The sequence below is a fragment of the Scatophagus argus genome, chromosome 7 (assembly GCF_020382885.2).
Source record: "Scatophagus argus isolate fScaArg1 chromosome 7, fScaArg1.pri, whole genome shotgun sequence".
In the NCBI taxonomy this organism is placed as follows: domain Eukaryota; kingdom Metazoa; phylum Chordata; class Actinopteri; family Scatophagidae; genus Scatophagus; species Scatophagus argus.
The window spans coordinates 4163553-4179767 of record NC_058499.1 but is presented as its reverse complement, the minus strand read 5'-3'; the positions used below and the strand labels follow the sequence as shown (position 1 = coordinate 4179767).

At 44.1% G+C, this 16215-nt stretch overlaps 1 protein-coding gene across 1 annotated transcript; it reads left to right on the top strand.

Annotated features, from left to right (window-relative positions):
• The first annotated feature begins 172 nt into the window (after nt 1–172).
• ppp1r15b (protein phosphatase 1, regulatory subunit 15B) lies at nt 173–4456 on the top strand. Its single transcript, XM_046394246.1, has 3 exons — nt 173–587; nt 1305–2662; nt 3540–4456. Exons 1-3 carry the CDS (start codon nt 425–427, stop codon nt 3747–3749), a joined length of 1731 nt encoding a protein of 576 aa, XP_046250202.1. The 5' UTR covers nt 173–424; the 3' UTR covers nt 3750–4456.
• The last annotated feature ends 11759 nt before the right edge of the window (nt 4457–16215 follow it).

Sequence of the window (16215 nt, the reverse complement as noted above, 5' to 3'; positions counted from 1 at the left end):
GTTCCAGGTACCTGAGGAAATTACGGGACGTTTCCATGCGTCAGACGTTACGTAATGCGAGGGCGTGGTCTGTGGCGTGAAGGCGGGCGCTTTCGGGAGTGAAACCCGAGGTGTCCAATCAGAGCGGCGCTTGACGTAGAACTTGTTTATTTTTAAGGGATACTGTTGCAACACCCGACACATTCTGTACTACAACGACAAGGACAACACACGAAAACATGGAGCAAATACATGAGCGCCTTTGACGAAGAAGATCAAAAAATGGCACAGACTTGCCGGAAGATGAAGCGACAGCAAATCGACGCCTTTCTGTCACCGACAAATACGCGAAATCTCTTGGTTTTCGACGAGGAATACCAGAATACGTGAGGATTTTTTCTCAACATTACCGCCACAGTTCCAGGAGGGGAAAGGAGTAAATAAAATGGCTACGATTGTTGGTCCAGAGGAGGCTTGTGAACGGACGGCGATGGAGAGGTTCGGCAGCGGAGGACTGGCGCTTCTGCCTTGGACTAAACAGATGCTCACCGTACTGTGGGAACAGCTTCGACTGCTGGTTCAGGTCATATACTACACCTTCATGTCAGGTAGGAGTCAGAGTGGAACTACAACTTCTCTTTTTGTCTCTTTTGTCTTTGTTTATTTGCTTTAACGCCATCGTCCCTGTGGCAAAGTTTCACCTTTGCTGTTTAACGTCAGCGTCACTCAAAAGCCCAGAGACCGTTGAGCCGATAAGCTCCTTTGTCGTTAACAACACAAAGCAAATTCACAATACGCCTCCTTTATGGTAACCTTTGTGATGATCTTATTCCTACATGATCAAACCAGGCTTTCGTTATGCCCTGCGGTTGATTTTCACAGACATAAGGGCTGGTGCTTCCCCTTCGGTTACAGTAATATTCTCCGTAAAGCCCCTTTGGGTTCACCATACTCAGTCATAAGATTATGTCTGGAACCGTGAAGCGCAGTTCTGTTAACTTTTGAAATGCTTAAAGATACCAACTACTTGTGATTCATCGTCAGTTAAACCAAGAGAAAGGTGACACTTCATTGACAGCTATTGTAAATGTACTCATATCAGTGTAAGCTTTTGTCAGAAATGATTTCTTTCCTTTATCACCCCGGCCTGTGGTGGATGTGTTACTGTGGCCTTTAATCAGGAGTTTTTAAACTGAGCAATAGAAGAAGCAACAGCATTTTGTGTTTGTTTTCATGATGACCTGAAGGTGATCATAGTTGCACATAACACATTCTCTTTGTTAGCATTTCAGTCCAGTCTAACACTTTTTCTCTCGGTTTTCCAGTTTTCCAGATGTTCAGGTTTGAGGTGCATGTGAGAATCACAGACGAGACGGGTCAGCACATCCAGCACATGAGCACAGCAGCAAACCCGACTGAATCCTTCCTGTTCTCCTCGCTGTTTGACGGAGACAACGGCGTGATGGTCGGAAGTTCGAATCCCCTCTCTAACTTCTGTGCTGATGTTGGCGACCCGTTCACTGGCAAGTCCCCCGCCGAGGCCCTGCTGTCCAGTCTGCGTGCTGACGACCTATGCTGCGGACTGGTGGACGATTTTGTGTCCCGAACAACCGGCAAAGAAGACGGCCTCTTTCTAGGACACCAGTCGAGCTGGAAAATGGGCTTCCCTGGCGACTGGAACATCTTTGTATCAAGCAACGACAGCTCTGGCACAAGTGACACCTGTCATAAAGGTAGCGAGAGAGCCTTCAAACAGGATATTTCAACGGAGAACGTGTTCAAACAGGACACTTCAGAAGAGGAGAGAAGCCCTCACTGGAGTAGCGAGGAAGACCAGAACGTGGTAGAATTCGACAGTGAGGAAAGTAAGGCGCTTTGGGAGTCTCTGTCAAAATCCAGTGATCCTTACAACCCCTTCTTTTTCTCTGCGTGCATTTCAACAAACACAAACATGGGGAAAAATAAAAGTGAAGCGAGAGACCGCAGTGATACTGACCTCATGTCAGCGAGCAGATCCAGGGAGGAGGTGTTGGGGCCTCAAGGCCTGAGTGTCTGGGTCAGTCGCTCCGACAGCGAGAGCAGCTGGAGCAGCTGGGCCAGTTCTGACGGTTCGAGTCCGGACATCGACGAGGAGAGCGAGAGGCTCTTGGAGTTTTTCAACAGTCACGACCCCTACAATCCCATGTGTTTCACTGCCTGCACAGTCAGCAGCACGTCGGCTCGAAACACCACCACCACCACCTCTAAACAACAGGCCTCGCTTCCTGCACCTCCCTGCAAGTCGGACACAGACACCGAGGAGAGGGAGAGCAGCTTTCCTCCCTCCTCTGAGGATGACGAAGAGGAGCAGCTGTGGGAGTCCCTCTGTCCAAAGGATGACCCGTACCACCCTCTCAACTTCCAGGCCTGTCTCCAGAGTTCCCCATCAGCGACAACAACAACACTCAAGTCCAGAGAGGATCTGCATTCCCTTGATGCCCACAGCACAGAAAATCTACCCACAAAGAACAAGAAATTTGAAAAAGAGGCGACAACAACGGAAAAATGCACAACCACCAAGCCCTTTCTGCCAGACAGACATTTAAAGCATCACTCCCATCCAGACAAAACACTGGTGCCCTGGAAACGACCTGGGCAGACAGTGGAGAGGAAGGAGAGCAAGGCCAGCACCACCCAGAAGAAGGTGATTATCTCATAACGATTTATAGTTAAACTGCCAGACAGGATTAGATGGGGCATTAAATCAGATCCCTGTGGGATTTAAATTAAAAATAGTTGGCTCTGTAAATACTACAGAACCTTCAGATGGGCTTTGATACATCAAGACAAAAGGTTAAATAAACTTAATTGTTTCGCTTTATTCCTTAGCACACTAAACAATTCAAATTAGAAGAAACCAGTATCAGAGCAGGTTTTCAGATATCTGAAAAACAAATGGAGCTCTGCCTTCAGGGTGATGACATTTGTTCTGTTTGTTAGCAGAAGAGAACATGATCCCATGTTTTGGTAAGAGGTGAGCATTTTCTGCAGACTCGATGTGACACAGACTGTCTGAGATCAGGGTCTACCCCTGCCTCGGCAGACGCCCTCTGTCCTGTCTGTTCGGCTGAGTTGTTGTTTGTTGTCGTTTAGCAACGGCGCCGGTCGTCATGACTAATCCAGTCATGTGATCCCCACGAGTCAGCAGGGAGTTTCACTTCCACGTGGGCTAAATGAAGTTGTGACAGTATTGCAAAGTTATTCTGAACACTTTGTCTGTTGCATCAGATTCAGGAATAAAGCTTGAGTTCTAAATTTATTAGGAGTTCATCTCGCTCTGCTGACGTGCCTGTTTGAGGACTGTTGGTGCTGGGAGAGGACGTGGTCTTTGGTGATTTCACTTTGGTTCAGAGCTGAATAAAGCTTTGAGTGACTTTATCCATGAATTGAGTGACTTATTTACTTGAACCAGTCAGAGTTTATTAACCCCAGAGAAGCCCTTGGATTTCAGTATGACTGTATGACTTTTGCTGTAACAAAACTGACTGATTTTTTTCACCTCTTGATTCCTTCTGATTCAGGTGCGATTTTCTCCTCTTGTCCAAGTCCATGTCATGCGGACCTGGCCGTTTGCTCGACAGGCGTCTCGTAAAGGACCCTGGGAAGAAATGGCTCGTGACCGGGACCGCTTCCGGAGGCGGATCCGGGACACGGAGCAGGCCATCGGCCACTGCTTCGCCCAGCCCCACAGAGAGAGGATGCGGGCGTATCTGGACGGTGCCTTGAAATAAATAAAAGTCCTGAACACTGAATGTTTAATTTCCTTTTTGGATGAGAACTCGTGATTGGTTGCAATGCAACAGTGATTTTGATTTAGGCCAATTAGAAATTTGATGTTAGGCCAACTTTAATGTTCGGTGTCAAGTTGAACAACCTTGTACCTCAAAAGGTTTTATACATTGTGTGACTGTTGCACTGACTGACACTTTCTCATATTAACCTCAGCATTAATGTGTGGAATGTTGTTTTTTGTATGCCTTATATACTGATGACCTAGTAATGTAACTTATTTTTGCCCTACGGAGCTTGTCATTTATTTTTTACTGATTTTATGTGTTTTTTTATGCGTGAACAAACTGCAGTGGTTTACATAGAAGTTAAAAGTAGACACTGATGCTATCATAAGAAAGCAGAGCTCCACAGTGCAAAAGTGTTTTGAAAGCTTGAAGGATTTTGTCTTGTTGTTCCAATATTTTGGTTCTTGATATTGAAGTTGTCTTGTATTTCCTTCTTTGATGGTACCTAAACGCAGCCTTTTAGTACTGAGTGTGGAGATGGATGTCCTAATTCTGGCTTTGTCTGCAAACATTCGAACACTTTGTCCTGTAGCTCACTCAGCCTCTCATGGTAACACCATGTAGCCAAAAATATGTCAGAAATCATCTGTAGAAAATCTGTCATTAGGTGCTTTGTCGAATCAATAAAATTTGTCACATGATATCTTTGTTGTTTGTTTTTCATTTGCAAGAGACACGTGAGTCTTAATTTCGACCTGTGGCGTTTAAGTACAGGAGAAAATCTCATGTTTATGACTTTGAATTACTTGCCCATGTGCCGTTTCCTGCCCCGGGCGCCGCAGTGAAGCTGAGACAGTCCCAGGGCTCGTAAACAGAGGGACATTGTGAGTTAGCTGAGATAAAATCAGTTCATGCTTTAACAAAATGCAAGAGTCTGTGTATCATAGCGACACTTTTAAAATGCAGGTCAGCACAGTCACAACCGCAGTCTGTGGTTTGAGCTGCCGAAACAGCACAAACACGCAGAAAAGCAACACTGCGGACAAACAGAGCAGTTTAACCTGTCACACAGTTTCGACACACCCAGCGTGAGGTTTAAAGCACACTTTGTAAGAGTACACGCATCTGTGTGTGACTTGCACCTCAGGTAAGACTAAGGCACCTGCACAGCTCGCTGTCAGCAGGCAGACTTACCGATTAGGATTCCTACATTAAAACGTGGCCACTGCTGGACTGACAGGTTTCGCAGACTGCATTTCAGTGGCTCAGCCTGTAGTTTGGAAACTGAAATGTCCTCAGTGAGACATTTATGTGTAGCCTACACGTCTGAGAAGCGTTCACTGTTCAGACAGGTTTAGTCCAGCTTTGACTGACATGTCTACACATCTTTAACCTGCAAAAACCAATCAGTGAGTGTCAGGTTTTACACTGTGCTTGCAGTCTCTTTTGCGGGTGTCTTAAATATTTAAGATCCAGTTAAACATCTGCAGTAGAAACACGCTCTGTGCACGTTTTTCTTTTATTCATCCATCATAACCATCCATTACTTATTTTTTAGGGCTCCTTCACTGCTCACTTCTCATGTACCTCATCTCTCTCTCTCTCCCTCCTCCTCTCTCTCACACACACACACACACACACACACACACACACACACACTCATGAGCTTATAATTTCCCACCGGGCTGTGAGTCTCCGTGAGACCGACTGCTGTAAGGCTGTCGTAAGACAAGGGTTAAAAACACCAAGGATGATGAAATGACTTTCCAGAGAGATGAAATCAATTAGCAGGTCTCTGACGCTCTGCCCACCCCCTGCTGCACACACACACACACACACACACACACACACACACAGATGGTGCAAAGGTGAGCAATCGCTGACACCGTTGCTGTGTCAACCCAGCGGTGGGTCTTTTGCTGATGTTGTCCCCCTGCCTTCCCTCCCACATGTTGTCTATGTAAATTGACTTCCTGCTGGTGTTTCACACAGAAAAAAACAAGGTTCTTGTTGACAGTTTAGCGTCCCTTTCTCTTTTTTTAATACATGTAAAGAGTTCATATTAATTACCTAAGAGGTGTCAGACATTTCGCAGCGTTGTGGAGGGAATGCGTGGAACCACTCGAGCACGTCGCTTTAGAAAATCTCTCAGCTTCCACAGCACCAGGAGGAGCTCTGCTCTTCTGCAAAACACAGACTCCATCTTAAGGGGCTGCTTTTAATAATTTAAAAGTCTGCATCCTGTTTTATGAAACTGAGATCGAGATTCAACCAGGCATTCAACCAACCAATCAGCCAGTCCAGAATGTGAAAATGAAGTCAGCACAGAAAGGAAATGACGAGTATTTAAAAGAAACACAAATGTGCATTTTATTTAATGCTAAAGAAGATGAATGCACAGGTTTTTCCTTCATTTGAACAAAACCTCAAATTTGTTCTTTCACTACTGACATTTTCAGAGCTTTTCTTGTGTTTTCAGTAACATCTGGGATTTTCACCAGGAGCCATTTTTGTCCAGAGTGTTTGCAGGTGCTGTGCCTTTGTTACTGAGGCTTCTGAAGCTGACCTGACGACATGAGCTGTGAGCCGAGAAGTGAAAGACAAACTCTTTTCTCGTTTTTCCTTGGTGTGTAAGGACGTGACGCTGGGTGGTTGCATTAGTCTCACTGCCTGACAATCCTGTTTCTGGTTCTGCTGGTAATTTTGTGCAGGGCTCAGGGGTTCGCTGTCCTGCTCAGGGACACTTCGACAGGATGCAAAATGAGAAATCAGAAGCCACTGAGCTTGCGATTCCCTCCTACAACGTGAAAGTATCACCTTCACCTCCTTTATCACACACACACTTCCCTTTTCCTTTTCGAACCCACTCCTCTCTGTGTATCTTTGTCTCCATCTTTCTCCTCCTCATCCTCCACCAGTATCATCATCTCTGCGGCCTAGGCGACCTCGTCTCCAGGCAACTGGCAGGAGTGGCGAGGCGTTGAAAGGATTGCAGGTGATTGCAGCAGTGGCAGAATCAGCAGCAGCAGAGGCAGAGGCAGTGGGTTTTCAGCCACACACTCACACATACACACACACACACACACACACACACACGTGGTTGCCCCTCTCGCTTGCCTGCCAGAGAAGGGTATCTCCTGGGTCACAATTAGCTGATGATGCAATCTACCAGCAGTTATTGTGTCTGACACCAACTCACACACACAGACTGCATGGAAGGCTGAGGGAAACAAGGCTAATCTTCCTGTGTATTGTACAGTGCAGTTTACTGACCCCCTGATGCAAAAATCCCAAATTCTCACCTCATCTGCCGTTAATTGTTTTGTTCTGTTCATTCACACGTCTCTCTTTTTTACTTTAACATTTACACTTTATATACATCTGAACAGTCTATTTAATAATTACATTAAATTATATCAAAATGCTGATGAACATGTGACATTTAGGATCCTCACTGCTCTGAGCGATCCACAAAGTGGGCTTGGAAGTCCCTTTTGGGGCCTTCAAGGGGCTCCAGCAGCTCTCGACGAAATAAGGAGCGGCTCACTTCCATTTCAGAAGAATTAATGAAAACAACCACTAAAATGATAATCACTGTCATCAGAACTCTTTCATATCCCCACATGTAACTCACACCACTCATTATGAATCAGACAGTATAAATAGGGTGTGACACGCGCATGTTTATCTATTCTGGCACACACGCTCAAGTGGATTAGTGTGTCTGACCAACACCCAGACAGACGGACCAAACACCGAGAGCTCAGTGTGTAGTATTTCAGTTCAACCACCGGGGGGCGCACCTCTCCGCTGGTACGTGACATTACACACACACACACACACACAGTGAGGTCACAGTGGTCATGGTGTTCCACTGCTTGCTAATAAAAGTTAAAGTAACACAGTTAAAGTGTCAAAAATCACTGCCTTAACACGTCCTAAAAATCCTTATTTACAAGCGATAAATTAAAAAGAGATGAATTTCCCTCGAGATCAGTAAAGTGTCTATCTGTCTGTCTGTCTGTCTAGCTCAAAACCAGAAATTAGATTCATGCTTTATTGAAATGTTCATCCATACGCACAGCAGATAATTAAAAACTGTACAAACAGCTTCAGTACTGCAGTTTGTCCTGAAAAAGGAAGCAGACGGGTTGTTTTGACCTTTGAGATCAGTGCTGCCACTAAACTTACTTCACCATGACATCAAAATACTTTTGTTTGTAGTCACAGGATGTGTGACATATTTGGAGCTTCCTGTCATACCCAGAGGACCATATTTGGACATAAACTTTCATCAGATGACAACTACGTAACTCTGCTGCCCCCATGTGGTAAAAATGACAACCAGGTTTTATTCACTGTTGTTTTGTACTTTAAACTGAAAAATGTAAAGGCTTTTCTGTTAGAGCCAACAGAGAACAAGCAGACAGCCATGTCTGCAACAAGAGCAAAAAACAAAAAGACATTGTTTTCTATTCCCCGCCCAAAGCATTTGAATCTAAATAATTTTTACATCTTCCATGATGGCTTCAACACTCCACTGTAGATCCACTGAAGTGATGATGAGGAGGCAGTTGGGGAAGCACAGGCTCAGTCAAAGCAACTGACCTCTTCTCTGTACATGTATGTGCCAAGACTGAAAAGGGAGGAAACAACATATTTAAACAAGTTCTGCAAGAATTATGTAAACAGGAAACATCAGCTTAGTACAGCTGATTGAAACGGAACAGCAATTACGCTGTAATCCAGTCAACTAAGCTGCTTTTGGGGGGTTCGGCCCTCTGATCCGGCTGATGGAGCAGCAGCTTCTGGCTGACCTGCGGCAGTGGACGAAGCTTATGACGGCACAGCCTCACCTGTCAGTGTATGAGTTTCCTTCAATGAAAACAACAGCAGAGTATTAAATGTGCTGTGTTTTTGTCTTTTCAGGAGCCATAAGAGAGTACACCTCCACCAGCTGTTTCTGCTTTCATCTGCTGACAGCGAAAAGTTTGTCTGTGAGCCTAAACAAGCACGATTTATGACAACACAAATAGTTTGGAAGCCAATTCTGGCTTAATATTCATGTCACACACCTGTGATGTGGATGCTTGATGTCTGCAATGCACAAGCGCAACATAAAGAGCAGACTTTTCATCGACGTGGGAGAGTTAAACTCCTGAAATGACACACATTTGCATAATCATACAGTCGGTAATTTTAAGGATTTTAACAAAATTATAGAACCTTAATTTGTGGAAAACCCATATCAGAAACCAATTATTAGTCAAAGTTCAGTGTGTTAAATAGATCTGAAAAAGGCCTGAAGGAAAGCGTTTCATCAGACCAGTCGTGATGAGGATGAGGTTATCAGCCCACAGAGGAATGTGTGATCACCAGCTGAAATTAAAAAGAGTTTTCCCAGTAACATCATCATCATCTTCATCATGTGTCAGCCCGTGTGAACAAACAAAGTTCCTCCAGGATGGGCAGACAACCTTCAGACTGACTTTCCACAGTCATGGTGGCTCATGCTCTCAAAGCTCAACAGTCTTCACTCATAAGGTTTACCACCAGCTGTGAATGAATTTCCTCCTGGTCAGAGAGAAAATTAAGGACTGACCTTCAACATCTTATTAATAATGTGCTCAATATTCCAAAAATATTAAAGTCAGTTCAAAAGGAAAGTTGAGTGAAAGTTCAGCTGCACCCAGAGGCTGGAAGACTGTGGCTGTGATTCAGCTTCCTGTGCTTGATTTTAGTGCTTCAGTCATTTGCAGACCTGGTTGTGAACAGTTTTCAGCTTGACACTGACAGATGTGCTTTGTTAGGAGGTAGTTTTTCTTGTGTGTGTCTACAGTGTGATCCATGAGTTATCATCAAGAGCTGTGTTATCTGTGTTGTGTAAGTTTCAGGTGGAATCTCAAAACCTCAGCGAATCACAGCAAAACAGTCAGAAAGGACAAAGCAGTTTATTGTGTGTTTTATGGTTAGCTTTCCCTTAATGTCACAAGTTTGTATTTTTGCTTTCATTTTCCATTTTTTGGTCTGTTTTATTATTAATATTTTTTAATTAACACTATCCACAACATATAAAAATGCAGCTGAGTTTTCCCACTCACAGCTTGAAGTGTGTTCAGAGTGGCAATGTTTACACACAGACACTTAAAAAACCCTGATTTGCAATTTTGTTGCACTTTCAAAATGTATTTGATTTATTTCTGGCTCCATTGATGTTTTTGCTCAGCAGTGAACAGATAGACTGAAATCTGATGCAAAAAAAATTTGGAAATTACAAGAAAACATTTTCTGTAATGATTCTTATCAGTAAAGTAGTTCTTGTATCTTTTATAAATTGTTGACATTTCATTGGATTCCAGCACATATTTTATCAGACTACAGAACTGACTTTGCTTCTTAACCAGCAGGGAGATGTTATGTTACCTCCGTCCACCAGGGGGAGACAAAGTGATGCAGAAAATCTCCCAAAAGGTTTTATCGAGTCTTCAGGCTCAACTTCGTCATCTGTCACCATATATCTTCAGAAATACATTATAGAAACGTAAAATTATATAATTAAGAAAATAAGAAAAAGGTAAAAGGTGCTTCTTTCTTAAATCTAAAACCGTGCACATATCTTTTTGTATAATGAAGTAAAAAGCTTAGAAATAAGCCTGCAAGCAAGACAGGAGTTTACTTACTATCCTCTGTCACAAATATTACACAACACAACACACCTGTTGTTGTTGTTATTGTTGTTGTATCCAGCAGCTTTAATAACTACATAAAACAATGACAGTGTTTTTCCCTCTCTCTGAATCCACCTGAGTGTTTTAGCTGGGACGTTGGAGCAGGAGGGTTAAAGCCCCACCAGGCCTGCAGCCTGTTACACAAGTGAGCAGCTCTGCCGTGGAGTCGAGCCTAGCCGAGCCGAGCCGAGCCCAGCCGTGCATTCTTCACTCCACATGTACTCAAGAAACAACGTGGAGTACCGGTGGCACGAATGTGTGCGGCTGAGCCGTGTGCGCATCTGGTATGCGAGTGTTTCTGTACATTTCGTTGCCACCTGAGGTCCTCTGCTGCTCCGGCAACTGACGCAACGCGGACTCAAGAGCGAAGACCCACAAAGTGCTCAGTGAAGGTCCCTGAAAGCCTCGGCGACCCGTTACAACAAGAGAGGAAGGCGGGAAGAAGAGGCTGCGGGACAGAGAATGATGTTGTTTCTGCTTGTCTTCCTCCCTCCTCCCCCCTCCGTCCCCCCTCTCTCCCCCCCTCCCTTCCTCTGTCTGCTGAGGGCTTGAAGCCAGAACAGGCTCTGTGATATTGTTCAATAAAAGCAGGTTGGATTAGACGTGAATTCCTTCACCGTGATGAAATAGTTCTGTGTAATATGCTGCTCGAACAGAAAAATAAGATAAAAGAAATAAAAGAAGAGGAGAAACATTTGGCGGATTGATACTGCCCTCACTTTGTAGTGAAGTGGCGACGATGGCTTTGCTGTCCTCACACACACCAACCCGTTTCAGTCGTGTTGTCAGAAGTGCTGCAGTCTGCCTTCAGCGTCAGCCTGCGGCAGACCTTCAGCACACGGCGCATGCAAATAATCATTTCAAATAATGACTGTTGTGTGCTGCTTGGTTTGCCAGATGGGTGGAGCTCGTGTAATAACATAAGCAACAGTAGGGTTAATAACAAACACCTTAAAACCCAAACACCCATAAAACGGATTTAATGCGTTTTAAAACAACCGAGGTGCACGCGGAAAGTCACGCAAGCTTCTTTTTAAACTCACTTATCATATTTGGTACATAACCCGCTCAAGACTTCTTTATTGCTTTGAGGCCTGAAAACACAAATATGCCACATAAACGACATTTAGCGGAAAAAATAAATGAAAGAAATAGGCTGAAGCCCTGACACACGGTGGTGCAGTGGTTAGCACTGTCGCCTCATAGCAAGAGGTTCGAATCCCGGTCTGGGCCCTTCTATGTGGAGTTTGCATGTTCTCCCTGTGCCTGCGTGGGTTTTCTCCGGGTACTCCGGCTTCCTCCCACAATACAAAAAACATGCACATTAGATTAATTGGCTGCTCTACATTGCCCCTAGGTGTGAGTGTGAGAGTGTGTGGTTGTTTGTCTTTGTGTGTCGGCCCTGCGATTGACTGGCGACCAGTCCAGGGTGAACCCCGCCTCTGGCCCGTAGTCAGCTGGGATAGGCTCCAGCTCCCCGTGACCCTGACGGATAAGCGGTATAGAAAATGGAGGGATGATACTAACGCTCACCTTTTACTCTGCTGTTAAAACTAGACTTTCCTGTAAAACACACCTTCATCACAACTGAGAAGCCTGCAGATGAAGCTGCTCAACCCAGATGAAAACTCTTGGTGTGGACTGACATTGGCTGAGTTTGGCCTCAGGTGTTCTGAGTGTCCTTGTTGGTATGAAGACAAGCCGGGATGATAAACCTTCCCAATATTTTCTGTGCTTGTAGTGTCATTCCACTGTTTGTGGGTACAAAATTGAAAATCTCACTTTAGTTCGTCTGCTTTCAGATCTCACTTCTTTTTTTGACATGCAGTTTTCGCCTTCCCGTGTCTTCTCATATCAAGGCTTTTGCTAACCAAAATGAGCCCCCGTAAGCTGAAAGACCAACAAGAGTTTAGTCTACCGCCTTGTTTTTTATGCAGCAGATGTATTAAAACATAATAACAAAATCACTTAACGTTTGTCACTGTTGTTTAGAGGAAGATCCAGAAAACCCATAGTGACTCAGTCAGCTAGAAGCCCGAACTCGTTGGAATGGAAAAACGTGCTCATAGATTTTACTTCCATTTTCATGACATCTCATCCTAAACACACAGACAGCTTTGCAGCTCCAACAGCTTCCACTCTTCTGTGAAGGCTTTCCGCAACATGTTGGAGTGTTTCTGTGGGAATTTGTGCCCATTCATGCAGCAGAGCATTTGTGAGGTCACACACTGATGTTGGACCAAAAGGCCTGGCTCACAATCTCCGTTCCAGTTCATCCCAAAGGTGTTGGATGGGGTTGAGGTCAGGACTCTGTGTGGGCCAGTCAAGTTCTTCCACACCAAACTCATCCAACCATGTCTTTATGGAGCTTTGCTTTGTGCACTGGGGCACAGTCATGCTGGAATAGAAAAGGGCCTTCAACAAACTGTTGGCACAAAGTTGGAAGCACAGCATTGTCCAAAATGTCTTGGTGTGCTGAAGCATTAAGATTTCCCTTCACTGGAAGTCAGGGGTCGAGTCTGACCCCTGGACAACAGCCCCATAACACACCTGAATTCAATAATAGTGCAGTCCCAATACTTTTGTCTATATAGTGTATCACTTAATGTTAAAAACAACCATCAGAAAACCCTCATAAATCAGGCTGAGCAGTTTAGTTTTAGTCTGTTTTAAAAGGCTCGTGTTGGGTGATTCTTCTAATTAATGAGTCGCTACACACTCTGAAAGTCTCATGTTGGCTGACCTCAGAGGTCTGACTTGTCGACCTCACTGCGGTGATGTGCAGGTGAACTACAGGTCGCTGTGACATCAGGGTCGGGTGTGGTCTCATTCCTGACCTCACAATGGGATTAAGTTCCGCTTTAAATTTTTAAGTGTTTTTGTTTGCAGAAAGTGTGTAAGTTCAGCCTTGGGACAGCAGACACACACACACTCACTGCAGCACGATTAGCTTTGAATTACTGATGTGTTTGCCTGTGATATCATGACTTGGCTGGAAAAGTCTTCATTGTTCTTTCTACTATGTGAGCACTTTATCTTTTCACACAAACACACTGCGAATGGTGTGAAAATCCCCTGGGCTTTCAGCGACGAGGCTGTGTGTGCCGACCTCTGCGTGCCCTTCAGGAGTTTCTGTTGTCGGCGCTGAGGTGCCTCCAAACGCAGTGCCGCCAACTGAAAGCAAACGTGGTGGAGAGGAAATCAAACGCGTGCACGCAAAAGTCACCACATGTGAAAATTACGCTGACCTCTGGTGTGTTTTGGAAGGATGTTCACACGAAGCCTGGTGATGAGGCTTCTGTTGGGGAATGTGGCAGTTCTGCCTGCTGTAAACAGGAGGACAAATTATCAGTGATTACACAAGAAGGAAATTACAGAAGGCCAACATGTTTTAGTGTCTAATGACTAATGACTGGAAATACTGCATGCTTGACTACAGAAAAGTACCCAAAAGTAAAGATGTTACAATATTAATGAAATTGAACCAATACGAGTAGTACTTGTGTAAAAGTGTCTGATATTAAATATCAGTTATAGATTTTTGGCAATAAATGTATGTATCAAAGGTACATGTAAACATAAACTATACTGTATTTATATGCATGTATGTACTATAGGGGTCCACTGATGATCGGCCTGGATGATATGCAGTACTTTTCAGATTATTGGACTTTTGAATATGATTGCATGCTTTATATGAATATCATCACAGCCTTTCTGTTCCTCACAGCGCGTTACAACCGTTTGAAAATTACTGTTTTCAGCGAGGAAACTCCTGCCGACTGAGAACTTAACAACAACTCAGGTGAGCTGTTGTCGTCCCAAGCGTGGATTTCAAAATAACAGGGCAGCATGGGAAGCGTGTCGGGATGTTGTCGCGAGCACGCCAACACACGCCTCCCGGATGTGGAGTCACTTTGGAAAACGAAATTCCAACGAGCTCAGAGATCCTGATGAGCGAGCCAGAACAAACTGTGTGTGACAGCTGACTGCGGCTCTCATTTACCTCAATGAGGAAAACCGAGACCTCAGCAGCCAAGTGTGTTTGCCGCGCGTAAACATCAGAGTCCGGAAGTGCCTTTTCACGGAGAGTTACAGTAGATAGCGAACAGTAATGTTGGGACTGCAAATGAGGGGAGTGATAGAAGAGACGACGACAACAAAGCTCCCCATCCTCAAATTCAAACGCTGCAATCACACATCAAAAAATGAAGGCGCCATTGCCACGAATGTTTCAGAGCTTGTGTTAAAAGAGGAATAACAGCTGATGAACAGTTTTATTCCCCCTCCCCTCTCAAATGCTGTTATCAGCCTATCAGAAAAGCAGCAATGATGAAATCTACGTATATACAAATGACAAAATGCAGGCTGATTTGGATGAGACTTAACGTGTGTATGTGTGTGTGTGTGGAGTAATTCAAATCAAAGCTTAATTAGATTCCTAATTGGTTAAAGGAAGTCTTTAATCTCATAATCAGCACCTTCCCGGTTCAGTCACTTAAATCGTAAGGTGGAATATAATCTGAAGAGGCCCAAATCAGCACAATTTAACTGCTGGTGGAAACAGAGGCAGAGCAGCTCTCCTCCTCCTCCTCCTTACTCACTGTAGGCAGTGTGGTGCCTTTAAGTACTTATGGAAATGTCATAACTGTGTATGACTCACGTCCATAACCCCTGTACGACAGGTGGGTGTTTCCACTGATATCCCATTTGCAGAGATGTGATGATAAGATAGTGAATTTTAATATCGTGTGTTACTGCTTTTTACTGATGGATATAAAACCCCTCAAGCAATTTATCAGCTACATTTACTGCAGCCTGCACTTTCCTGTGTTTGTCAAGTGTGTAAAAACAAGACCAACCTGAATTTAAAGGACACCCAAGCCAAAGCGTCCAAACCAGGCAAGGCAAACTGTCATGTCAAACTTTCATTTTGTCTCTTTAATCAAGTGACGACACAAAAATTCTGCCACGACAAACATTTGACATCTGATGAGGAAAAGTTTGAAACACTTTAACATTTATTAAGTTTCTTTGGGTGAAAATGAAGTGAAGCACTGAGTCAAGAAAGGGAGAGAGAGAAATATGGGCAACAAAAGATCCTCAGCTGGATCTGAACCAACGTGTTGAATCCCACACCTCCACCAGTTCAAGCTTCATGCCAGACTCGGTTGCCTCTTTTTCAAGTTTGCCTGTCATGATGAGGGCTCTAGCCAGGACTTGATAAATACTGAGGTCATGAGTCCAGATCGCCCTGGTTAGGATCTCAACCCTGTAGGAGATTACTGACAAGTCAAAAAACAAACAAACACACACACACACACACACACACACACAAAACCAAGGTTAATTTTACTGTCCAGTCATAGGTTATATACATTTTATCTTCCCACATTATAGTCTGGTACAGGTTAGGTAATTCTGTTTGAAAATTAACTTCATTAAAATTTCATATTTATTTGTATATTTATATTGCATAAAACAATCAGATTTAGCCTAAAACAGGGGTGTGTAATATGTGTTTAATTGTAAATATAAACCTCACTGTGCGTCATTATAAATCTCTAAATTTACAGAAACGTAAAAATATATAAAAACATAACTCTAGTTTTTTTCAGCTCAGACTCCTGTTTCCAGTGTCATAGACGTGAACGTGTTTGCGGTGGTGCGATGTACGTGCCTCAGAGGAGTCCCTGAAGGCAGCGCTGGCCCTAGCGGTGATCATTGAGCTC

Excerpts from the sequence above, each read along its gene's own strand:
- ppp1r15b (XM_046394246.1), top strand. The coding sequence starts at position 425 with ATGGCTACGATTGTTGGTCCAGAGGAGGCTTGTGAACGGACGGCGATG. Across the intron at positions 588-1,304 it reads ATACTACACCTTCATGTCAG|TTTTCCAGATGTTCAGGTTT; the intron begins GTAGGAGTCAGA and ends TCGGTTTTCCAG. Across the intron at positions 2,663-3,539 it reads CCAGCACCACCCAGAAGAAG|GTGCGATTTTCTCCTCTTGT; the intron begins GTGATTATCTCA and ends CTTCTGATTCAG.